Below are 26,982 nucleotides of genomic sequence, written 5' to 3'. Positions count from 1 at the left end.
GGGATTTAAATTATTGTACTGCACTTGGAAAAAAAAATGAAACAATACCTCTTGGAAACCATGGCATTACATACTGTCAAGAAATTCTCAGTAGGTTAATTTCAATAGGGGGGTATTTCCCATCATAAGAACATCATATGCTGCTAAAACATCATTGGAATTTTATGTCTCATAAAACCAAAGAATCCTATGAATGTTTTTCAAGCAGAACTCAGTGATTTTTAACTGCTTAAGATACCCCAACAGTGAAACTAAAGTCAGTCTACTCCCCAGTACTGGGAGACATTTTGGCCTAGATAATACAGATGAAAAAATGCATATGGAACTGAAAAAAGCTTGTGTTTAAAGCTTTGTCAGAAATGGGCTTTTTCTGTGCAATTAGCTACACACCTTCAAATCCATAAAGTCAGTGATAAGATTATACATTATTTAATACTCATACATATGTATTTATATACATTGAGTTTTTAATACGTGAAATAATAAGTACAATCTAATTCTCCCACTTACGAAAACTGGTGGACCATCATATTGATCTATACAACTATATTGATTTCCCCAGTTTCCTACCAACAACAAAAAACACGCAAGTACCTGGAGAGCAACACTTTAAGGTTTTTATTTTTAACTGGTTTATAAATTTCAAATGGAATATCTAATTCTTCCTTTGTTTTATTTTAAAAAAGCAAAGCTTCATCCACCTCTGTAATATGAATTCTCTGCATTAAATTCCCCTCCTTGTAATAAATTCAGAGCAAACCCTTGTTGATTGTTTTAGATTTCCAGCACCTAAGCTGGTAACAATTTTGTTCTTTGAATATAAACTGAAAAGAAAGTAAATCAAAACATTCTCTGCTCACAATAGGTATTTGAGAAACTTTCTGGGTTGAAAGAAACATTATTTTGATAAGACCTGTGCAATAGCCTTCATATCGGATTTCCCTATCCAGCTGTCCAGAGTCCCATTAGTGACTCTTACTATTATCAGTCTCACTCTATAATTAGAACAGCTCATGGTTTATTTGGGCCTTTTTCAAAACCAGATTTCCTTCCCAGCCGTAGCTGTCATTCAGAAGTGAGTGAATAGGAACTTTCAGAGTAATTTAAATTTTACATTATTTTATGACAAACAGGAATAAAATGCATTTAAAACAGAAGAGCAGCTCTTTCTATCAAATTATAAACACTTTACTTACCCTTGGAGAGACATTTTCATTTGGCATCTGATTTTGCTGAGACAGGCCCCAAGTCCTTTTCCTTTCCCAATGATAGTCTTTATCTGCCTCTTCTGTATCACACAAACCAGCCTCCATTTGCAAGCTTTCTGTCTCCTCAGGGACTTGTGTTGCAATGACACCTTCCTGACTGGGAAACAGAGCACTGGATTCCTTAACCTCTGCAGCAGTCTGAAAAGATTGTCCTATATTACTTACATATCTGCAAAGCTCTTTAGGGTTTAACAACTTTAAAAGGTTTCTTCTTAGACTTTCTGTTAAAGTACAGACAGGATGCCTCGCATTTTCCTCTGGCAAATTTCTTCCCCGCTCCTCTAGAAGCAATGAGCTTTCACCCAGCAAGTCTTCATCTGTACCATTTTCTGTCATCGTCCCTGAAGCCTGATGTGTCAAAGAAGCATCTATGCTACTAGTAGAGGAGTCTGTCATGGCATGTATATTATCCTTGTTCTTTGATTTATCACTTGAGAAACCTGCAGCTGAGTGGCCACTTCGATTATTTTCTTCTTCAGTTCTGGGATGGTCATTTTCAATGGCCGCAGATGCAACAGGCACTTTATATTTTGCTTTGTCTTTCAAATTGGTATTTTTATCTCGGTGGTGTCCAACAGTGAGAGTCATCTCTGTCTGCAAAGTTGACTGGCCGTACATAGAGGGGTCTCTCCTTACATTTACTCCTTTGAATTTTGAGTGATGACCACAGAAGCCAATGGTGGTATCCATAGGCGTAGTGTTATCTGATACTTGGAACAGACAAGGCATTTCACTGAGGAAGTAAGCACACCCATCACAATCCTTACTCAGTTTTAAATCATCTTCATCATCACTTTCTAATAAAAACTGTAATTTCTTTTTCCAGATTTCATTTTCATGCACTGTTAGCACATCTGAACATTCAAAATACTCTAGGTCATCATCACAAAATTCATCGCTTACACTTGGAATTTTCTCTGCATAACTCTCCAGAATAGCGGAAGAATTTTCAGAATCATCTTTTACAAAACAATTGTGATTTACCATGGAAGTATCTGCCTGCTCACTGAACAGGGTATTCATGGTTAGAGGTCTATCATGCCCTGTCTTTTTATATGCCTGGACATCCGCCAGAGACTGAGCAGATACAGAGTCTTCCGTGTTAAGGCAACAGTTGTCTGTGTGATAAGTGATTACATTTGTAGGGTGGGCATGCACTTGTCTGCTGCAGTACTCCTCTGCTTTTCCAGTGGTGACACTGACCACACTGTTAAAATCAATTAAGTCATCACTATTCTTTGATAAATCCCTTAGGCAGGAAATATTTTCCTGCGTTTTAAATACGTATTTTACATCCATGTTGTCTTTCATGTTAGGCAAATGTGGAATTTCTCAAATGGGGACAATACTTATGCTTCGCTGAGCTTTTCAAGCAGTAAACCCCTTGCTTTTGAAGAGTCAGAGTATGGTGAAATCAACATGAGGTCACTCATAAGGTAATTCTTGTGTGGTGCAAAACGTTTCTTGTTCTGCTCATTTTACCCTGAAGTCTCCCACATTGTCATTTAGGTCAACAACAAATTCTGAGGAAGTTTGTGGTTTTGTATCTTGTTCCAGTTCAGCAAAAGTTGAACAGTAGGTCATTCTAGCTGTCAAGCTGTTTCCAGGTAGCGTTCAATAACATGTAGATCTTGCTTTGTGCACCTGCATATAAAAGAAACCCAAAGTTTAACATTACTTCTAAAAGGGGTATGTGTATTTTCTAAAAGCTGGTCTATTGACACATAGTTGCAAGCATTCTAAAGAAAAAGAAAATGTTATTTAAAAATCAAGTTCAAACATTAAAGCAGTAACTATAACTCGGCTATCTATACAATGACACTTCATGGCAACACATTGTAACTATCCAGAGTTATTTGTGCTAGGAAAACAAATTCTTAGGCATGACCGCACATACATGGAGCAGCATTAAACAGGCTCTAGCATCTGACATTTTATCATTTCTAAACGCAAACAGTAATCTGCAGACAACATAAATTTTCACATGTGCATGACTTCTACAGGTACTAAGTACCTGCTATTTTGGTAGTCACATTGGTGCAACAGTAGGCTATTCATTGAATTGGCATCATGGGGACATAAATTCCAAAATCTGCTTGTAGAAATACCTGGAACAAGAAGTCTCGTTAGATTTTATAGGGCTAATTTTGTTTAAAGCAATCCATTGTATTTTGCCTTAATGATGTTTGTAATCTCTGTGATAAGAGAACAACGAAACAAGGCTGGTTAGCTTCAACTTCCTGTTCATATTGAGTCTTACTTTCAAACAGCTGTTCAGTAGCAAAATGGTGTGGCAAAGCAGAACTTACTTAAAAACAAAGTGAAATACACCAAAAGGCTGCAATTAGTGGAATCCAAAGAAATATGGGATCATCCCTTTCTTCTTGTAAAAAAAATCTAATTTCCCAAGCATTCTCAAAGCTTAGCATTTCACCTACTTGAGATGTTTTTGTATATTACTAGAGGCACTCTGGGTCATTCTTCACCACAGGGTACCCACACTAATCACAGTAGCACACCTCCACCATCCAGGGATCCACTATCAGGAAATGTAGTGTAGGAGAACTGAGTTTCCAGTAAATTTATCTCATGAAGGATGCCAGACTAAAAGCTCTGAAAAACAGTGACCTATTTTTATTCACAGAACTGGTGTGACATGAAGAACAGGAAAAACTTTCTTGCCATCTTGCTAATGTGATGAAGCAGTTGAAAGACATCTCTATTCATTCTCCTTTTCCTTCCCTCTGCTTCTCCCATTATGACCTTTTTAGCTGATGTCTCTCTCCTGGCTGCAAGATGACCAGCCACTGGCACCCTCGCACAGTAACCTTTTCCAATGCCCTTTCCAGCATTCTGTAGCACTCTATCTGCTCACTGCAGGGCCACTCATTGGACCTGTCAGCACCCAGCTTCATGTCACAGTCCACTGCAGACACTGATCAAAGTAATTTAGTAAGAAAATATGTGGGAGCTAGATTAGAGCTTAATGGCTAAATAGCAAGGGGCTTGCATGGCTTGCTTGGAATCTGCCTCTCATGTAAAGAACACAAAGCAGGCAGGTATATTTTTGTTTCCTTGGGGTAAACCATGCCACAGACCCTTTCCAGAGAGCTACCTGGGAAGTGAAAAGCAGGAAGAGAAGGTGGTTAGCAGAAGAGTACTAGAAAGGACAACAACGTCAGGTTGTGTAACAATTAGACTCCATGCACACAAAGGAGGGCAGACAAAAAACAGCAGATGAGGTAACCAGAGTAGCACCCTCTCCCAGCATAAAACAGGTATGTGCACTATACACCTGTGTCGATGTGCCTACTGAGCATACGTGCTCAGCCTCACTTGTTGGACTTGTGGGCATGGAGTTGCAGCAGCCTTGCTGTAAGGCTGCTGGCTTCAGCACCTCCTAACAGGCAGCCTGGGTCAGCATAGGCATCTGGAGTGCATGAGGAGAGGGAGAAAGTTCAGTATTTTTTATATGAGAAGTAAGAAGGGGGAGTGGGAGGAGGTAGTGAAAAGGCAGTAGGAAGGCAACATACTTTGTCAGTTTAGTCTTGGAACAAATTGGGAATGGTCCAGCATACAAGGAAGTGGAGGCCAACAGGAAAGGATGGTTTGAAGACCAAGTCTGATGTGCTACAAAGGTCAGAGTCAGCTCAGAGGTGTAGCCAGGAAGTTGCCAGAAGACACAAGATGACTGCTGTGGTTTAACCCTAGCCAGAAACTAAGGAACACACAGCCACCCACTCACTCACTCACTCCTCACCCCCTCCCCCAGAGGGATGGGGAGAGAATAGGAAGGGAATGTAAAACAAAGGTTGAGATAAGAACAATTTAATAATTAAAATAAGAGGAAAAAAACCAAAACAATAAGAACAATAACAATTATAATGAAAAGCAGGGAAAAGGGGAAAGGAGTAAAATCCAAAGGGAAGGGAGAGAAAAGTGATCCACACAACTGCTCACCACCTGCTGACCGATGCCCAGCCAGTCCCTCAGCAGTGATCAACAGGCCCAGGCCCACTCCCCCCAGTTTATATACCCAGCACGGCATCCTATAGTACGGAATATCCCTTTGGCTGGTTCAGGTCAGCTGTCCTGGCTATGTCCCCTCCCAATTTCTTGTGCCCCTCCAGCCTTCTTGCTGGCAGGGTCTGAGAGACTGAAAGGTCCTTGACTTAGTATAAACATTATCCAGCAACAACTAAAACTTCAACATTGTTCTCACACCAAATCCAAAACACAGCACTGCACCAGCTACCAAGAAGAAAATTATCCCAGCTGAAACCAGGACAATGACAAAACATCTCTACAGTAATGCATGCCAGTTTGGTCACAGTGGCTTCACTAGAGATGCTTTGCAGCATGAAACTAAAGAGGGCAAAATATGTACTGCTATATGCAGCGTTGTTGATGTACGGAAGGTTTCAGGTCACTTTTTAGTAGAGCCTGTAGCAATAGGACAAGGGGTAATGGTTTTAAACTAAAAGGAGGGAAATTTAGACTAGATATAAGGAAGACATTTTTTACAATGAAGTTGGTGAAACACTGGCACAGGTTGCCCAGAGAGGTGGTAGATGCCCCATCCCTGGAAACATTCAAGGTCAGGTTGGATGGGGCTCTGAGCAACCTGATCTAGTTGAAGATGTCCCTGCTCATGACGTGGAGATTAAACTAGATGGCCTTTAAAGGTTTCTGCCAACCCAAACCATTCTATGATCATCCACAGAGGATGTACAGGACAGGAAGATGGTGTGCAGGCTTCCTCCAACTACCATTTTTGAGCCTGAGCAGCAGCCTAGTTCAAAATCCATCATAATCTGGGCTTCACTGCTGAAGAGAACAAGAGGAGGATAATTAGTGCATATTGTAGTTGTTTTAAATAATATTGACACCTGTCAACTGGTCCAATACTCTACACTTGTTTCATGCAAGCCTTTGAACTACAATCTAGACCACGCATGCAACAAAAGTTGGGAGAAAAAAGGCATTATCTTCAACCTTTCAGATCTCTGATCGCATTTTGATTTCCACTTCAACTCTAAGAAACATAAATATTTAACAGGGGGGGAAAAAAGGAACTGCAGAGATTAATCTTTTCCTCATCCATTTTATTACAGTGCCATGGAATTAGCCCCCAGGATTCACCTATCTCCTCTTAAATATGTATTTGCCTGATGTTCCCTGCTGCATTCTTTCAAATCTGCTTTCATCTTTGCTTTTCAGAGGACCAGATGCCTCTTTACTCTGTTTTGGAGGGTATAAGTTATTTTAAAAGCATGGTAATTTTCCCAGCTGAAAAGAGCCTTGGCAACATTTTTTTATGCAGATTGACTCATGAATACTCTTTACTAAAGCAATTGTGCAATACAATTATTATCTTAGTTCGGATGCATTTTGACATTGAGGGGAAAAGAGCTGTCAGATTTCTCAATGTGAAAATTAGATTAGATTGCTGTGCATTCTGTTAGATCCAACAATGGAAATTAAAGAAAAATAATGTTCCATGAGGAAAACTGCAATAAATGCTGGTTTTCCACCCAAGATAAAGAGACATTATTTTTTTTAAAATTGGGGAGAAAATAGAAGATATTACATACAACCATAATTACAATTATTGACTTTAGACAGAAATTAGAAAGAGAACACTTAGTATAATAACCTCTCAGCTCCTTAAGAAAACTTGTGACAGAATATACATAATGAAATTCACTGAGGAAAGATGAAGGGGACCATCATGATAATTTACCATCAGCTACTGACTAGTAACTTGAAAACAAGCTAATTCCTAATAAACTGGGTTTTGAACATTTGGTGAAAAGAAGGCAAGACAAGAAAACATTTAAATGTATGAGGGTGTTCTGACTGCTTGTCTTAAGTCTTGCTCTGGAAACTAAGGCTGCTACTTGTTGAATCAGATACTAGCTAATGAAGCAGAGCCATGTAGGAGAAATCAACACCTGTACCAGGTAATGGTAAGAAATATGCCTATTTTGGTTCTCTGATGATCTGTAAATGTATTTTCCATCTCTACTGATCAGAACCATGGCAACTGTTTGGGAATTTTTATGGTACCCCTTGAGACAAATTAAACACACGTTCGTGCTTAAATAAAAGAAAAAGAAAATTAATGAACAATGCATTAGGCAGAGTCCAACCACCATAAGTTCTACAAGGCATCTGCGAAGATCATCAGGCACCGATCCCTGACGTATGAGCCAACACCAGCACCCATCCAGTGAGCAAGGCCAGGCAGTGGGTCCATCCCCCAGCCCAGCTGCCCACAGGTGCCGCTGAGCACTCACATTGCAGGGTGGCTAAAAGGCAACCCTGGGGCTGTTTCTTATCTTACCAACAAGAGAAATTTAACCCCCTTACAGGGAGTAATTCCAGTCTCTGGCATTCCTGCTTCCAGTGAGCTTAACCCCTTCTGCAGTTGGGCTTTCTTGCCCTTTATGACAGATCATTCCTCAGTCACGAATTGTCACTGCTGAGCAGCTATAATTTGAATTTCCCCTTCACTATCCCTGGACATGTTGGCTTCCCCTTTCCTGTTGCAGCACAAACTAGTAGGCTGCAACAAGGCTTCTACCCTCAGTCAGATTCTACTGTCCCGTGCTGTTTCTCCTTCCTCCAGAGGTTAGACCACACCACTCCCCCTCCATCCAACTCCCTCTCCCACACTCCTCAGGGCTATTTAACCACTTAGCAGAACAAGCTACAGCTGCACATCGTCCATGTCAATCAACCCACTGCCTCTGAGACAAGGCCACAGCTGCATCCATCAATGCCAATCAACCCACTGCCTTCATTCCTCTACACTTTCCCCTTCCTCCACCCGTCCTTAGGTCTGTCTCCACTCCCACAAAGAAAACTGCAGGCATATCACTGCGGTCTGATGTTGCCTAAGTTCAATGCCCTATGAACTAAGGATAAGGGAAAACAAAGCTGCCAGCAGCATGAAAATGGTAACCTGGGAACTGTGGCTGGATATGATTCAGAAGAAATACGGAATTGATGAAAACCTGGAAGAGTCAGATTAACAAGGCAGCAATAGGCAGCAAAGACATGTGTAGATGCTTCACCAAAATCCTTTTATAGCAGGAAATAATCAAAGTGCTCATGAAAAGCAATGAGTTTCAAATAATGTTATGCAAAAGAATGGCTGGAAAAAGCATCAAAATAGCTAAAATAATCACTCAACATTTCTGTAAGGAAAATATATAATAAAACAAATTCAAATAAATTTTCAGGAAAAAAATGCTTTTTTATTTAAAATTCATACTTTGTCTTAATTCCATACTGACTCTGAAAAACTTATTAATAGTGATTTAAAGAATCAGTCACCAATATTCGAGTGAGCAGAGGTTATCTTTATTCAGCAGTGCTGGGTGCACGGGGAATCGCTCCACCAAAGTCATGCACACCAAGGGAACATTTCAGCCTCCTCTTTATACAAGTCACTCATGTCTATTCATTAACTTTCCAGGAACTCATTAACATATCTTGCACCTGGACAATTAGAACATTCCCATTCAAGGACATAGTATATCTTCAAGTTAACAACATTAACATATCTTGTGCCTGGACAATTCGCACACTCCCTATGTCACCCATTCAAGGATTTAGTACATCCTCAAGTCAACAATAAGGGTCTCCTCAGATAAACATGAGCACACCCTTTTTAAATAAATCATACATGGCCCATTATTCATAGTGAAAAAAATTGTCTGAAGTTCCAATTCTAAATAAAAATTTTGATTGTTCAAAGTTATTTTCATTGAAATGCCAATTTTCCCCAATTTGAGACTTACTGTTAATATTAAAAATGTTTAATATTTGATCATTTATTCCAACTGAGACCAAAATGTTTTTGAAAAATTATACTTTAATATGGAAGGAACAATGTTTAAATGAGTTTAATTTTTAGTAATAGCCATTTTGCACATGGTTTTGGACTCAAAACCTCTTCTAATGATTTCAGAAGGAACTGTGGGCTTAATTCAAAAGTCAGAAAAAATTTTTTTCACTGACAATATCTACAAATTTGACGAGACTTAAAAAGTGGCCATTCATTTTCCTCTATTGCATCCCTTTTTTCCCCCACTTTATTTCATTATAACCAAAATTAAAATCTTCCTTTGTAACCATTTTACATTCAAAGAAGTTATTTCTAGAGAAAGCTGATGTATTTTGCAAGTCAGTCTGGGAGGGAATTTGTCTTTCTGTGGGGTTCATGTCCTCTAGAGTCAGTAGAAAAAATTCCCTTTACTACATCTCTGAAGTTTTTTCTCCTCTTATTTGCTATCCATCATGTAATCTGGGTTCTCTGTACCATCCTGTTCAGCCCACACCCTTACTCAATAGGATTTACTCCTATCTTTCACATGCACTTGCTCCTCCCTGCCTTTCACAGGACCTATCAGTCCATACCCATGTATTGTCTCTCTCCTTATCACTATCACACAAGCCTTTTGGGTCAGGGACCACTCTATGTATTCACATGCTGTCTGGCACAATGGGCATCTGATCTATGCCTAAACCTTGTATAGTACTGCAGTACAATTAATGTACATAAACGTGCTTTAACAACCAAAGTATTGTCTAGGTATGCTAAAAGCTCCACATCAGTGCATAAATACCCCTGTATGGCTGTATGGTTCTGCAAATGATCCACTTTACACCCACGTCAGCCCAAAGGAGTGGGAAGAACCTGCATTAGCCCACGCTAAGGGTTATCTTAGCTAAACACACATGGGGAAGGAAACTGATAACGCCCCTACGTTTCATATTAAGAATTATCCTTCCATCAAGTAGTATTTTGGTCTCTTTATACCAGGTTGACACTGGGTCTGGGATACCTGAAAACACAAGAAAAATGGATAGTTACATAAATAATGTGTGTAACAGCCTTAGATGACACAGGCCATGTCTTCAGTAACTTATCTGCCACTGTCCGCACTTGCAGGGCCACACAAAATCTGGCAGATCTCTTTTGCTTCAAGGGTCAACTTTCACTGAACTTCTACACACAAACCTACATACAAAAAGCACACTCTTACTCCTTTGTACATATGTGTATATGAGGAGGATGAGGAAGCATACATAATACAGTCTCCTCATCTATTCTTTTAATGCTTCTCCAGCAGATTGATCTTGCTTAGCAAGTCAGTAGAGTATTTCCTTAGGTGCTTTATTGTTTATGCTAAGATAATTGGTCTGAGACAACAAACTCCTCAAACACCAGCAGTCTCCTACTATCACCTCCACCCACAGGCCAAACTTTGGAATTTGGATTTGCCCTTTTGAAAAACAATTATTATCCCCTAGACTATCCTACTAAACTTTAGATTTATCAATAGCTCCTTCTCCACTTGCCTGGGCATACTACACACATTTTCATACACCCCTTTATAGCAATGTTACAGTGGCAGGTAGCTCAACAACAAAGAAAGCTAGTGGATATAAGTAGACTTTATTTAAAATAAACATGCAAACTCTCCAAAACAAAACACTAATAACCACAAAACCTTTCTTTACAATGAATGGAAATGGTCACATACAACGCAGATCCAACCAGAAAGCTAGATGGTACAGACAACAGGATATTATACATATTATATTGATTAAAGGGACAGAAAGCAGCAAAACCAGAACAGAAACAACAACCAGAAAGGAATGTCCATTAACCACACAATCCCAAGAAAAATATAAAAGGGGCAGTGTCTAAAAGTGGGACTAGGTGGAACTTCCCAGGACCTGGGTCTATATCCATGCCTTGGCCTCACACCAGCATCATGTCGGAATGAGTGCTGCATACACACTATTCCTCCCTTACCCTGTATTTGGCACAGACAGCAAACAAGCATGTGGGATATCACGGAGTCCTGCCACAGCCTGGCCACGTTCTCACTCTGAATGATCAGGTACTGAGGAATGCAAAGGCAATTTATTTTAGAAATAAACAGGAAAGTTTGGGGTGAAGTGCTGACCACAAGACTTGTATATGTAATTATTGATTCCTACAGTGCTCAGGGAAACAGGACTTCATATGTATTTCTGTCAATAAATATGACTGTACTGTTTAAAATTAGGCATGAAAAGCCATATACCACAGACGGAAAGTCACAGTGATTCCTAGTATATGTATATGAGGACTGAAAGAAAAACATTTACTCCAATAGCTTGCATAGCAAATAACTTGAAATAGCAAATGTAGCTTAGAATTAAATACTACTGCTAACAAAGCTTGCGTTTTTATGACCCTGACTTTTGGTTTGCAGAGATACCAAGACATAATAGGCCATTCACTCAAATAACCTTCCAGATCCTTTTCGGAATGACCAGCTATGGCACCATATGTATATACACATCTTGTCATCCAGTCATCTGTGAAATCTTAGTGTCCTGCTTAAACGCAATTATGTCCTAAGATTAATGCTAATTCCCTTTCCATTCTCCCTGGAAATATTTCTCAAATATGTCTTAATTTTCTTACAGAGAGTTTGCATATGGTTTATATAGCTGCAATGCTCCTCTAAGAAATCAATAGCCGTAATTCCATCCATGCCCCATTCCCAGCCTGCCAATTGTTTTGCATTTGGAAATAGACACATTTTTTCACTTCCTTATCCAGGGCATCTTTCAACAGAGATTTTTTATTTTGTAGCAAATTCCGTAAGTTTAGCATTTTTCTTCTTCTAATACAAAACAAAATGTAGACTTTTCCAGTTATGTAATAAACACAGATATTGTACACCAATTCAGGTTTCTTAGATAAGGTATTCCATTCCCTGTATAGAAATACATACAATATATTTATATTATTGGAAACATATAACTTTTTTTTTTCCAAAAATGTTGCCATGCATGTTTTGCCATATTTAAATGCTTGCTTTCATGTTCTTTTTTTAAACTTCTCCTGTAACAGAAATCAAAACTTTTATTAAAAGTTTTCCTTTAAAAGTTTCATCAATATTGATGTGTTTCTGTGAATCTTTTTTTCTTGCATGCATCCATAAGTACTGATGCAATCAAATTCCACACAAAATTTCTGATCTGCTTTTCTCCACCCCTAGCCTATACAACCTTGCAAAGTGTTTGCCACAGACAACCATAAAAACATTTTCCAAAAGTGTTGTGAACATGCCTACATTCTCAAATGTTGCTACCTTGTAAAAGTTGAAATTTCCAAGACAACAGAAACTGGAATTCTACAATTAGATTCTAATTTTGTGAACTCTACTCACAACAGGGCTATAGTAAGTATACAGAAGTTTGCTTACTATAGAACCTAACATTTGATGGAGTAAGAGTAATGAGAACCCATGCACACAAGGATTTACAATGAGTACATTTTCTATTTGTTTCTGTATCTCACAGTACTTCTGCCAAATTTATTTCTGTCTGGAATCCCTAACTCTGGAACACAAACAAAAACCATAACCATATTATTCTTCTATAAATCCTTCAAGACACTGCAGTCAAATCAAACATTGAAAGCAGCATATTTGTCAAAGAGCATGCAATGTCAGAAATCAAACTAGCAAAACACTGTATTACCTAAACCAATTACCATATATCTATTGTATTAACAAGGTTTGGATAAGCAAAACATCAGTGAAGTTTTGGCTGTTCAAAAAGCAGATATCTGGAAAATATGTCCTTGCAAAATATACTGTAATATATTTATTTCTTCAAATTCCAACATTTGAGGCTTTTTGACAACTTTACTATTAGCATACTACCCATTGTAAACAGCACCACAGCATAAAGAAAACACCACAGCTATAGTTCATTGGCTAACTGTAAGAAGAATAAATGACTGGCTCTGCATCTCTCTAAAAAAGACCTTAACACAGAGTAATTAAAATAAGTAATCACAGCACAACTCTTAACACTAATCCATCTTAATCTATTTTTAACACTAGGTGAAGCATCTGACACTGCCAGATAATCATCTGTCTGAGAATCATCTACATGCTACCAAGTGACCAGACTTTTTCTCAGGAATGGAGGAAATTTTTACCTAATGAGTATTAGGCTATGCAATATATATTCAGAAAAAAAAAAATGTATTATGGGATACCTAGTATCACTTGGATATTGTTTAGAGAGGAAAGCTTGCTTTTGTACCATTTTTGCAATTTTGTTTCTCTTCCTGAAACTCAGTGGAAATAGTACCAGAGTATAATTTCAGAAACATTTAGCAGAATTCTAAATACAACATTTAAAAAAACCCCAGTCTCCTAAGATGAGCAGAAATTGCTATACTTTAGCAGAAGCAAATTACAAATCATATTTCCTGTTCAGTAACGGTATAAATCACTATAATCAGGTAGTGCATTAAAAATAAAGTAACTTGTTCTTCATTTATTTATCTTTTACAATACACATTCTATTTGCACACAGGAGAAAAAAGTAGACAAGTAATTTTAGAAGTATAAACCATTTGACCTCACAAACCATAAACATACACTTACCCTTAAGTGCACTTTCTTTAAGTTCTAGAAGTGGGCCAAGCCTACGGTTTGATTCTGTGTTACAAGACAAGAGACGTTTAATTTATGCACGTTGTTTCAGAGCTGAGAAGCTAGCTGGAAGCTTCAGTGCTGTTTTGCTAGTGTGACCTTACTATAGTGAGTCTGATCACAGAACAGTTTGACTTTTAAGAGAGACTATTTCATTACACACAGCAGATGGCTCTTCCTGGGAAAACCTCAGCCAGAGCAAGAGTTGGCAGTGATGAGAGGGTACATCCTACTTCCATAGAAGTCCAGGGGAATTTCCTCATGATCTTAAGAAAGAGGAAGTGTTGGCCTCAGCTTTTGATATTAAAGCACTGGCTTCTTTTTTTAAAGCACATGCCCAAGTGTGCTTAAGTGCTTTGCTAGGCACATTGGGAATTTCTTAATTGCTTGAAGTTAAGCACACAAAAGTTCTGCTGAACATGAGAAAATCTGCAATCCCTAACAAGTAGGTTGAGGAAACCAAAGGTAGATAGTGAACTTTCAACAATCAAACTACATAAAACCTCACCTAATGATTCACATTCCTTAAAGGCAAATAAGTGAACTCTGAAGTAAGAAAGTATTCCCACTCCTGTTACCCAAAAAGCTAAGTCTCACACAGGGGGAACTTGAATGAAATGCACAAACCACCCTGAGCTCAAGTGATTTTGAAAAGACTGAAAAGCAAGTTTTGTGCCAAGTTTTTTTCTTAAGCATTCTGCTGAAAGCACAGCTAAAACTAGTTCTGAGCTACTACTGTGCTAAATATTTCTTGCTCTCAGTGTTATCTAGACCCAGATAGGAAACTCGTGTGTTCAGCAATAAATATAGCACCTACAACCACCCTCACTGAGGAATAACAGCAGGGCTATCTATGCCTTATATAATGGCCTAATAGCCAAAATAATCCCCAAAGAAATGAGAAACCAGTATTTAAGACCATATTGAACCTGAGGTAATTCAACTGTGTAATATTCTAGGAAGACCCAACAAGCACAGACCACAGGTTGAGGTGGGTGAAAGACACCTGCCTGATTTTCTAGCAGTTAAATTATACACAGCTGTGGGTAGCTACCTATCAGCAGAAAGTCAAATTTACTGTCTCACTTGTATCCATTTTGCCACCCAGGCTGGTTTTCCACCTAAATTAAGAGAAATAAACTATTGGTTAACACCACAGCAAAAAGCCATTCAATGCAATTTCTTCAAGTGAAGTCTAACTAAATGGCTTGGGTTTCAGATTCCAAGCTACACAGAAGTCAGGAGAGATACGGTACTGTTACCTGCTCTGTAGACATAAAGCCTGTTTTGACCAGTGCAATACAACCCACAAGACAACAGACCCTACAGCAACACTTACAAGTTTGGTCTCAATGCTGTGTGGCTGCAGCCAGCTGACTTCCAGCTTGCTCACTTGTGAAGGCAAAACAGCTTGCAGTCACATAACAAAACCCACCTTAATTACAGGCAGCCATATTTCAATGCTTGATCACTCGTTTAAAGTGTTAGTTAAATTACGTTCTAAGGCACTCTCAGTCAACTTTGAGCAAGCTGTAACTCCAGAGAGATGAGGATTGTCCTTAGATAATGGCTACACTTATCTGATCGTTAGCAGCGATGGAAACATCTCTCCTCAGGAGTCTCTTCCCAAGCAGTCCTGCCTCTCCCTGGCTAAAAGGTGGGAAAGGATGTGTCACAGAGGAGTCCGTGGCTGTGTTGGGTGTAGTTAAATGTTTCTCCTCAAAGCAAGGCCTTGTTCCCACTGTTCTAAGATTTTTACAGGGTTTATTCCCCCACCCGACTCCTCTCTCTCCCACCAGAGAGCTGCTCCCGGCTCTCTGGCTGCCTCAGAGCCAGGGGCTCACGCCGGCAGCAGGTCTCTGCCTCCGAGTCAGATGCTCAGCTTTTCCGTTTCAATTGGGTAAAGCAAAACCCTGACCGGTTCCCTCACACTGTCAGCAGCGCCGGAGCGTGACCTCCCGGGCTGAGGGAAGACAATTCCCTTTCCGAAGTGCCACAAGCCCTCCAGCAACGGGCACGGCGAGGCTTCCCTCAAGGAAGGGCGGGAAGCCGCGCGGCGCGCGAGGGGAGCAGCCGCGCCGCACCGTGCGGCTGCGCTCCGCGCGTTCTTCCGGCCAGGGGCGCCGCCCCGGGTGGGCCGTGGCGCGCCGCCGCGGAGGAGGCAGGAGGGTGGCGATGTCGGGGCCGGTGCGGAGCATGGTGGGGTCCGTGCCCCTCAGCCGCCTGGCCGAGCCGCTGCTGCGGAGGCTCAGCGAGCTGCTGGACCGGGCAGCGCCAGGCAAGGGCTGGCGGGACCTGGCGCAGCGAGTAGGGAGCCACGGCAGGGTCCGGCTGAGGTGAGGGCAGCCTGCGGGAGCGGGTGGGGAGCGCGGCAGGCGGCGGGAGCAGGCTGCGGGGCGGCCGGCGGCTTGGGGCTGACGGGGCCGCGGGGGGCCGGGCTCCTGCGGTGGGAAGCCGCGGGGCCGAGGCGGCGGAGCACGGGTGGCGAGGCCGGGCGCCTTGGCGGAGCCGAAGCCATGGTGTCCCGGCGGGGTGGAGGGCAGGGGCGCGTCGGCCTTGGGCTCCCCTCGCGGAGCCTTCCCTGAGGTTGCGGGCTAGGGCTGCTCGTGCTAAAAAGCGGGGTCGCGGGCGGCCGGCGATGTCGGTCCCGTTCAGTGGCGGGGCAATGAGGGCAGAGTAGGTCCGGGTTCGGCTCTGCCTGCCCGCTCCTTCGCGAGCCGGTACTCGAGCGAAGAGCTGAACGCTGCGGCTGTTGGGTCGCCGCTGCTCGCTGCAGCCCGCGTTACCCGGCCCGCGCCGGGCCTGCCGCGTCCTGCCAGGGAAGGGGCGGCCCCCGCCCGGGCCGCTGCGCTGCGGCAGGGGAGGTCGGGGACGCGTGGCCCGGCTCTGGGAGATGTCTGCTTAGCCACAGCGAAGAGTAGCTGAGTGCGAGTGGCGCGGCTTTTCGCTTTGCCACTTTTCTAGTTGGGGAGCACCCCTGCACCTCACCCAACTTCCCTCGGCGCCGGCTGCCTCCCCCGGGCGGGGAACACGGGGAATATTTGCTGACTCCCTGTGGCTCTTCCAGCCTATATTAGGGTAAAAGTATTGTTTTTCTTCAACTCTTTTTTCCTAGGTCGCTTTCTCTAGATTGCTTCCTGATCGTTTTACTTCCTGTGTTTTTTCAAGATTTTGTTTAGAGGAGCGTATCTCAAGAATCGGGCATTTCAAGTGCAGCACTGAATGTACATTATGCAGATGTGTCCTTTTTCTGTTATGACTGTATTTATTCATATAGAGAAATAGAGCCTGAGGACTACAACATGACCCCTCTGTAGGGCCTTCTCTTTATTATCCAATAAAATACTGTGAAGGTCTGCTTGATAAGTGAAAATATCTCACCTTTGGTTTGCACGGCACTGTAATTTAATGAAAGAAACATTGATGAAACTTTTTAGTGGGAATGCGTAAACTTGCATTCCTTTTCCATAGCTGTATTCATTTCTTTACTATCTGTGTTATTTTAATCTGTTGTGATTGAAAGTACACAAAGGCTTAACACCAGAATTTAAAACTATGTATGTTTATACCTGGAGATGAATTTATTGAAGCAGTTAACTAACCTGTAGCAGTAGATGTGTGTATCAGTTAAGCTGCAGCAGCAGTCACTTTTAACAACTACTCTGAAAATCAATGTCTTCCTGAACTTTCAAGTTAGGTTCTGACTCAGTCTTTACCGCTTCTGAATTAGGCACATGAAAATGAAAGGTGCTGTACTTGTTTTTCTGCTGAGCCTTTAAAAAGTGAAAAATAGAAGATTACTTTGTACATTTGGTCAGAATTGTTAGGTACAAGCATCGCTTGTTTTGAAGCAACTCACTGCTACCACTTTCTGTCTGTGGAGGTGTCACTGTATAACCTCTGAACTCCTGAAACTTGAAGGAAATGTTGCACATATGTCCAAATCAGCTAGGAATTTTCCATCTGTATTTTTTTTAATCTTTTTGCTTGTCTACAAGTGATTTTGAGCTCAGCTCCTTTCTGAGGAAAAAGTACTAAAGTAATGCTATGTCTTTCTCACATTATTTTGTAGCCCTCTGGATTTAGAACAGTGTTCCCTCAAGGTGCTGGAGCCAGAAGGAAGTCCCAGCTGGAGTCTCCTAAAACTACTGGGAGATCGCGGGTGCACAGTGGTAGAGCTTGTGGAGTTCTTGCAGGCCCTGGAGCATACAGAGGCTCTCCAGTGTCTCAGCCATTCAGGTCAGTTCTGGTTTGGGCTTTCACTTCGGCCATGTGTTTTACACTGGAAACACTGAGGTATTCGTTTTCTACAGTAAGTAAAAACATCTTTGATGTTTGAATGCTAATAATTTGTATTCGTACAATTACCATAGTAATTGTTTCATATGTTTCTGAGATTAAGAGTAAGCCAAGTGGATAAGCAGACTTAATGCAGTATTGTTGTAGACTTGGACTTGGCTGCATGGATATGACAGGTGCTGACCTGAGTTCTGTGTCGAACTATGCCTTTGGGAGATGCTTACAGAACTGAAATGGTTGAGTTAGAAAGACATGTAGTGTTTCCAGCCATCTGTTCAGGCTACAGGTTTCGTTAACTGCATTTCATAGCTTACCCTAATTGAAGGGGAAGGGTCCAATTAGTTCCAGTTCTGGTGCATATTGGATGCAGTCCAACTTGCTAATTGGACAGAAAAACAGACTAACAGGATAGAACTGGATTATTTTCTACTAACACATTCAGCTTGCTTCTTCACAAAAGGTGTAGGAAGTGGGGCAGCGCAAGGGAGTACACAGGTAAGACCATGTAGACCAAGTGCTTCTTGCTATAGTACCAAAGCAGGGCCCTTTCTTACATCCTCCTCCTTCAGGATGTGGTGAAATTCAGCCTACTTGAAAGTTACAAAAGCTTCTTTTCAGATCAGGGAGTGGAGGTGAGACTAGCAGGCACCCTGCTGTACTGATAGCTGTCCTGTTGTTTGGACAGTGTGAGGAAAGAAGCCATGGGCTCAGAATCATTGTTAAGACAACCTTGGAATTTTTCAAGTAAATTATGGTAATGCTTTGCAGCTGTTTCATCTAGTTAAGGCTGCTGCTTGTTACTGTACTAGGACCACCATGGTGTGTGGAATGAGGTGTGATTGAGTTACATGATAGCTTTGTCTAGCTGAAGTATAGCACAGTAGGCTTGGCAGGGGGAGGGGAATTGGTGTTATATCAGTGTGAGCGGATTGTGCTTGTAGGGGCAAGAGTCGAGCTGGAAGCATAGGCAGTAGTATGCTGTCCTGCACTGTGAACACTTGTTCCTTTTTATTGTTCTCAATCTGGTGGTTACTGGGGGAGTACTGAAAACAAGAACATCCTGGTTCACATTTGTACTGCAGAGTGCCTGCACTGAGCCAAAATGTGCTTGCCTGATCTGTGATCATCTCAAGTATCGCTGCCGTTGCATTGAGGATTTTTTTGTGGCTGTCAGTCAAGTTAAGTTTTGAAATATGTAAAGAAAACGAAATCCTGGGTAAGCCAGGAACTTGTTAAACAGCAGAATTGTGAGATACTGGTATCAGCTAGGGAACTAGATAGATGGCTAAAATATTGGCTTGTTCTCCTCAATACAAGGATAAGTAGATTTTTGTCAAGACCCCTTGGAACTGCAGAGATGGTGTTGTTATAAATGAATCTCTTGCAGAACAGTACGGTCTGTGATAGAATGGATTCAGCCTCTAAGGACTAAGCTTAATAGAGACTGAGAAACTGGAACCAAGAGAAACCAAAGCAAAGGGTATTTGAAGACAATTTGGGTCAAAAAGAATTTTAAACTATTTAAAAAGAAGTGGTAGGCCTTGGTGTGTGCAATGAATTTATATGTTCGGGGTGGCTGATGCTTCAAGTCAAAGTACAAATTCATAACTGACTGTTCTAACTCACTGATAAGAGCTTAAGTGTTGCTCATGTTCCTTTAGGAACAGATCGTTTAATGTGAGACCTCTGTAGCTGTCGTACTGTTTTGTTAGACTGTTTTCTACCAGTTAAAAAAGGCTCACAAAGCCATGAATGTACTGGTTAATGGGTGTACAGTTTTGATGCTGCTTAGTGGTCTGTTTTGGCAGTGATACTACTTCAGTACCTGTATGGCAGAGATGTATTGTTACAAGCTGGGACATCACTTTGTTTGCAACAATAAAGGATCTCTCAGAGAAGCATAGACTTTCAGAAGTTCTGCACCTTGTTTGTCTCTCAGAGCTTAGAGACTTGCCTGTCACATTGGATTTACTCTACAGAAGACTGTCTTCCTGTAAAGACACAAATTAGTAGTTATTACAAACTTTTAAATTTCTCCTTTTATGGTAGTGAGAAAGCCTAGACATCTTGTTCCTTGGGTCACCTCTTTGTCCCTTTTCTCCACTTTTGTTATATTGTCATGTGAACTTACTGGAAATGAATGAAATGCAAAGAGTTTTCTCCCAGGCTAGGGAGGAAAAAAAGGCTTTATACACAATTTGTGGTATTACAGTCTAGTCCCTAGTCCTTGTGCAACCTCACTGAGTTGTGGTGATTGAAACAAGAGCAAGGAAGTGTTTTTCCTCTGCAGGTGGGTCTCTTACTGCAGCAGTTTAGGCACTTCAGTCTGAATGTGACAACTGAGGCTGAGTTTGTAGAAATGGTGGAGAACATTTACCAGTCTGTAAATTAAGAACAGAACAGTTGGATTGTAGTTAAGATTATGAGAAATTAATTTGCACTAGGTGTTTCAAAGTCTGGTAACCATAAATGTCAGCTTGCCATCCTCAAAGGTAAAACTTAAGCTTTGCGTTTTCCAAGGAAAATCGAAGTTTTTATGTATCTTTGTAATCATTCAGAAAATTGAGCCAGAAGGTTTTGATTTTGAACCATTGAATTCTGTGATGCTTGCAGGAAGTAGCTATATAGCGCTGAGTGAATTGCAGGAAAATTAATGAGACTGTGAAGAAATTATGAATAAATTTCCTAGAACTTGTTTGTAATGCTTCCAAGGAGTGCAAAACACTAATATTTCAGATAATTTGTTTTTCTCAACTACTTTCTTAAGAGATATTGGTGATGCAAATCAGGAGAGATTTTAAGAAGAAAAGAAGAATGTGGAAGTCTTTGGAAAGAGCAAATTTTTCTGTCCTTTAAAGTGAAATATAATTCCTGTTGGCTTGGTTAATGTTAGGTGATTGTAATGCTCAAAAACTGTACTTGATGCACTGTCTGTAACTGTGAAAAACAGCAGAGGAAGTGTTAAATGACAAACTGAGGTAGCAATCTTCAGGGCTAGGGTACAGAGGGAAGTCATTTTAGAGAAGGAAAGGCTGGGAATTTACCAGTCCTGTATCTACCTTGGAGTAGCTGCCAGTGTGATCAACTATTTCAGATTGTTGAATTAAGATTGTGTGCAAAGGAAGTTAATATAGCTCACTTCCCTGCTAGACAAAGATTATGTGATTTCCAAATGTTGTCATCTCTATTTCAGTCTGTTGACCATGTGGATTTCTGCTCAGGTTTCAGCCCATTGATCAAATTGTTATGGTTTCTTTCCTCAAACATTCTCTGTTAGGAAAAAGTACTGATGTGCAGCTAAGCTGTTAAACAGGAGGGAGCAAAAAAAGCAGACAAAAAGAAAACCACTGACAGAGTGTAATAAGAAGGCTTGGACCAAAGGATATTCTTGAGTCTTGTACTGGGGTACTTGTGATCTCTTTGCAGATACCTTTTTACACAGCTTCTGATTTACTCTATACTATTCTGTGTCTACCCACAGGAGGTGGTGAGTGATTGCCTTTGTGCCGCTTGTTTTCTACACTATTCTTCCACTCATCCTTCACTTATTAAACAATTATTTTTTGTTTGTTCATATTATCTTGACCTGCAAGTTTTCTTGGTTTTATTCTTCCTTTCTCTCTTACCCCATCCCATGGGGTTGGGGGACTGTGTGGTGCTTATCTGCCCAGGGGGTTAGCCCACAATGCTAGTATTGTAGCAGCTAGTTATTAATGTGTAGTATTGCTTATGGTCCCACTGGGGTGGTTAAATGTCTTTTACCATCCATAGCAAATAATAATTTAAACTGACAATTTTTTTGGTGGCTTATCACCTCAGTGTTGCTGAACACCTTGGTCATGGATCTGTGTATTTTTTGACAGCAATGTAAGGTTAAACTCTGTTCTACAGTTGACTCCCCGCTCCCACCCCCCCTTTCTTCTGATGACCTTGGTTGTACCAGTGAATCTGGTTTTGGAGTCATGGTGTAACAAGATCTCTGGAATGGTCTAGGTTAAGAAAATAACTGGATCGTATCAGACTGGTGTCAGAATTTCGCTCATGCTATTTCCTGGCAGTTAAATTTGAAGTGGAAAATTTGACCTTGTATATTGACAAAAGAAAACCCCAGCCCTGTGTTCTACAGGAGTCAAAGGCATAAAGCTGAAACCATGTTTCAGCTAATAAGGTTGCGTGAGCAATAATGGAAAAATGCACTATGTTGTAGTTAAGGTAACTCTTGCTGTTTTGATCCATCCCTTAGGCTGTGCCTAATCTTAATCTGAAGATTAATAACTCAAAGAAATTGTTGGGAGTGAGCAAACTCTTAAAACTGGGAATACTTTTCCCAGAAGTGATGCCACTGGAAGTATTATTTGCTTTAGTGAGTAGAGAGCAAGAGGGATTGAAGTATCTAAAACTAAAATGTCTGAATAATCTACTTTAAATCTTTGATAAATCATGTAGAGTACTGATCAGTTTGAGCATGGGTTTTGTATAATGGATGACAATTTTGAATGTCTTAAAGTCATAACTAGTTGGAACTGTGTGTGTACACAGTACAAACAAATTATTTTCAAGTATATTTAATGACAGAAACCTTCTTCGCTCAAAGGACAATTTGAACCCAAATTTAAATTGTGAAATAGTATTTCTTAATAACTTTCATATGTGTAAATTCTTTTTTAAAGGTATAAAGATTGTTGTACAGCCAGACTCTCAAGCAGTGCTCTCTGGTCAGGTTGTCAAGCTGTGCTGTTGGGCAACAGGACACCCATTTGTGCAGTACCAGTGGTTCAAGCAGGAAAAAGAGGTAATAGTTGACACAGAATATAGGGGGTTTAAATGGTGAAAATAATAGGTAAAGATTTTGGATGATACTTTTTTTTTTTTAAGACTTACTCTTATTTACAATGAGGGAAGATTACTATATATACGAGTAACAGTAGAAGTTTAAGAAATGCTGCATAATGACCCTATCAGTGTGCTAAAACAATAATATTGTTACTTATATTCAGACCACTTTATCCTTGGAGGCTGATCTTGGAATGTGACAGTAAGGAAACTGTAAGTTTAGTTGTGTCTCAGCCTACCAAAAAGTTTAACACAGGCCACTGAGAAACTGCTACACTGGAACAAATGCCAGTCACTGTTGGTCTTGGACAGATGGAAACTGGTTTCCTAAGAACGGACAGTTGAAGGCCTGAACTCAGTGTTGCCACAGACTTACGTGGTAAAATATTGGCATGTGTGTGAGCTGGTATCTCTGGAATTTGAATGACAGCACTTAATGCCCATATTTCTGTTCCTGGTTATCTTTCTACAAGATGAATGCACATTTTTCTTGATGTTGTTTTATTGTAAGTACTGTTTCAAAAAATGCAGTAAGTTTGTGTATTTTAAATTGCTGGTAGGACTGAAATTTTTCACTCATTTCTTATACCTTCTGAAAGTTTATCTAGAACATCCAAAACGTGGCTTACAAAATGTTTACAGTCATTTCCTGCTTATTACAGTTAAAATGTAATGTAGTAAAAAAATATTTTTCTGTGTAAGAATGTTACAGTTTCCCGGTCATAGTTGAATATATCTTAAGACTAGAGCTGAATGTAACACACATGCTGGTTGGCGTAGTGCTTAAGAAATTATTCAGAGTTATTTGTGGAAAAAGGTAAAAATTACTAATTTCAGGAAGAGCTTGTCAGCTGGCTTAAAAGCTCAGAATTGTCTTAAATAGAGGCATATGAATTATTCTTGGAGGAAAGCTGCTAAATACATAGAACAAAACTTCTTCATCCAAAAGTTTCAGGTAAATGAAGGAGCTGAGGCTGGTGTTTTGGACATTGAAATACATATTCTAATGTTTGATCCTGGTTTAGATTAAATCAGTCTAAATTTAAATATATCTTCGTTCACCTGTCATTCAGGTTCCCCATGGCAATTCTCCAGAGCTGGTTTTGAATCCAGTGAACGTAAGTGACTCTGGCTTTTACATCTGTCGAGTGAACAGTGAATCTTCCTTTGTGTTCAGTCAGTGGGCAGAACTTGAAGTTTGTGATCTCAAGGGTACATCTCATGGTGAGTGGCAAAACCATTGTCTTCCGGAAGTCTATCTTCCCACTTGTTAGAGGAACTTTACTTCCAGTAAAAGATCAAAACCTATTGCAGTTTCATTTGAGGTGACCTTTGTACATTTTAATCTCTAACATATTTTTGGTCCTCTATCTCAGCAGTGATTTCTTCTGCTTTTCCTTTGCTCCTGCTTCAGGTTCTGTTCAATTAGAAATCTGCAGTTTTAGATCTTGCTGATTGCACCAGGTGATGAATAACATTGTAATGACTACTTTAAAAAAATAATAATCTGAGAAAAACAGCAGTATGTTGTTTCACACTTGTGGCAAAAGTTTTGGTGCCTAAAAGGCAGCAAGTGTCCATGGGCTAGTGCCTTGCTGTATGTTCCATGACTGTTGACCAACCAGTGAATTTTAGCATGTGTAGGTCTTGGTGATGGGTAAAAGGGTGAACAATAGGATGGATTGTTCCTTCCTGTGACTTTCGCTTTCAGGGTCCTTACAAAGAAAGCTAAAAGGGGTATGTAGTGCTTGCACTGAATGAATGCTCTCTACCTCCTGTAACATGTGGCCTGGGATCTGGTGTTTCAGTTGAACTAGATGATGCTGACAGTACCATTTCTGCAAATGTTGACCAAGTATGAAGTCTTCTACTTCAGCTGCTAAGTTTTTTTTCTTCCTTTCCATGTCCCTTTGTTGCTTTCTTGTTTCAGATACTTGTTTCCTCCTCTCTTTTCATTGCTTTCTGCTTGTTGAGAGATCGGCCATTCTCCATTCTGTTAAAGCTGTCTTTCATAGCTGTCGTGAACTTGTGATCAGTAAGGCAGCCAGACACAATTCTGGAGGATACTAGTACAGGTTCGTTGTTGTACCACTCACAAAATACACTAATGGACTGTACCAACGAGACCCTATAAATGAGTTGGCAGTTAAGAGGCCCCACTGGAGACAGAAACAATGTTACTGTTCAATCTTACGTTCTCTTTCACTGTCTGTAACCTCTGTATTCTTTGTCTTAAAGACCAATCCTGTTTAATTTGACTACAACAGCAGTTCCTTTCCATCTTATCTTATTTCTTTCTTTCTGCCCTGAAGGGAAATTAATTCTTTATGTTTTGTTGAAAGATTCTGATATCAAACTGGAACATTGAGAGGGAGAAAGGGGGAAGGTTCTGTAAACAGCTGAGTGAAAGCAAGTAAAGTTTATTTTGACATGTTAAAAATGTTTTCTATGATAGAAATTAAATAAAACAAATCCCCTTGTAAGAAAAAAAAAAACCCAACACCAAAACCAAAACACTACCATTACAGAAGTTGATAGAGAACATGGTAAGCCAGGGTCTCTATTTTTGAAATGCCATACAGCAGTGGTCATAGAACCAGAGTATTTACTCATGCATCTGTCAGTCACAGCTTTCTTTTAAAAATGCGAGTCAACATTGATCATAAATATGAAACTTCTGTTTGTAAAATCTCTGAAATGCATGTTTATAATGCTCCAAGAAGCTCAGACACTATTAGAACAGAGATACCTGTATCATTGTCTCCCTTTATTTTACTATGCAAAGGAAAATGTCATCACCCGCTAACTGTCAGTCATGAATAGCTCTGCTGACAGAAAGTGTCTACATGTGTAATCTAAAAGTAAAGATGAGTGACCTTGCAACTGAGATAAAAGATCACTTGCATGACCTTTACAAGTAGGTCTGTGCTGGTGTTGGTATGTGTCAGGTAATGGAACTGTTCAGTACACAGAGATTGGAAACCTTTTCAGTGTAGCGCTCTTGTGTGTTTAGTGGATGTTTTAAAAATTAATTTCAATACTGTTTCAATAAATTCTATCATATATAAACTTAGATTTCATAAGATGGACAAGTTTTTAATGTATTTAGGGTTTTCTGAATAGGTTTCTTTTCCAGTGACATTTCTATATGGGCACATGTCAGTGGCTGATATTTCTTAAGTGTTTTTAGCTTTGGTCTAGTTTACTATATTTACCCTAAGGTTTGATGCTCAGTTTACAATGAGAAGACTAGTAATATGCTAGATCTAACTGATTTCAATTTTGGAATTCTTATTCCTGTGTATATACTTGCACACAAGTTGGATCCTCAATCAGTCCTTCAGTAGCCGTATTTCTTTGTACTTGCTCTTTTCTCTGGACTGTTTATAATCCTACGGGCAGGAATAAATAACGCAAAAAGGGCTTAAGTTTGTTTTTTTTTTACTTCTGGGATATATTTAATGTCCATTGCTTTTTGCTTTTCAGCTGAAGAACTGGAAAGCTGTAGCTACTCATTTTTAGCTTACTCTTAAAAACAACTTAATCTCATTGCCATTAAAACAGTCTTGTAGTTCCAGAAAGATGTGGCCATATGTCATCAATTCATATTAATCTATATGTGATTAGATTGTCTCACTTTCTTTTTTCTTCCCCTTTTGTTTTTTGATAAAGGGAGCTTAGTTGGTTTGCCTGAAAATAAGTTGCACATTTGTGTTCAGCCTCAGCCACAAAACCTGACAGTGGGAGATGCTTTGGTACTAGAATGTGGAGCTGTTGGAAACCCGATTCCTCGTTACCAGTGGTTCAGGAATGGATTTCCCTTGGCAAATGGGAGCAAAAATGTCTACATGGTAAGTTACTGCAAAGTGGCAGCCTTGGGGGAGCTAATGTGTAACCAACCTTAACCTTACACATAAAGCTTCTTTGAAGAAAATAACTTTTTTATAGCCCTGATAACCTCATGTGGAAATGCTCCCTGTAAGTTGTACTCCTGTTCTTGTTACTTATTTGCTCATACTGTTCTGAGGCGCTCGGGTGCATAATTTTAATCCTGAACA

General features: G+C 40.2%; 2 protein-coding genes across 7 annotated transcripts in view; one reads left to right on the top strand and one right to left on the bottom strand.

Moving 5' to 3' along the window:
* The window catches only part of ALPK2 (alpha kinase 2), a 36,316-nt gene extending 33,737 nt beyond the window's left edge, over positions 1-2,579 (bottom strand). The window contains exon 1 of the mRNA XM_005437950.4: positions 1,197-2,579. Within this exon, the coding sequence (XP_005438007.1) occupies positions 1,197-2,579 (1,383 nt within the window). The remainder of the gene's footprint in view (positions 1-1,196) is intronic.
* Positions 2,580-15,904: 13,325 nt separating this feature from the next.
* The window catches only part of MALT1 (MALT1 paracaspase), a 33,149-nt gene continuing 22,071 nt past the window's right edge, over positions 15,905-26,982 (top strand). For all 6 annotated transcript variants that reach the window (XM_055699737.1, XM_055699736.1, XM_055699733.1 and 3 more), the window contains exons 1-5: positions 15,905-16,128; positions 17,865-18,031; positions 22,762-22,883; positions 23,998-24,148; positions 26,597-26,775. In XM_055699737.1, coding sequence (XP_055555712.1) covers positions 15,968-16,128; positions 17,865-18,031; positions 22,762-22,883; positions 23,998-24,148; positions 26,597-26,775 — 780 coding nt within the window. In that variant the 5' untranslated portion in view covers positions 15,905-15,967. The remainder of the gene's footprint in view (positions 16,129-17,864; positions 18,032-22,761; positions 22,884-23,997; positions 24,149-26,596; positions 26,776-26,982) is intronic.

The sequence above is a fragment of the Falco cherrug genome, chromosome Z (assembly GCF_023634085.1).
Source record: "Falco cherrug isolate bFalChe1 chromosome Z, bFalChe1.pri, whole genome shotgun sequence".
NCBI lineage: Eukaryota > Metazoa > Chordata > Aves > Falconiformes > Falconidae > Falco > Falco cherrug.
Note: the sequence above shows the minus strand (reverse complement) of the source record. Positions and strands in the feature narration are given on the sequence as shown.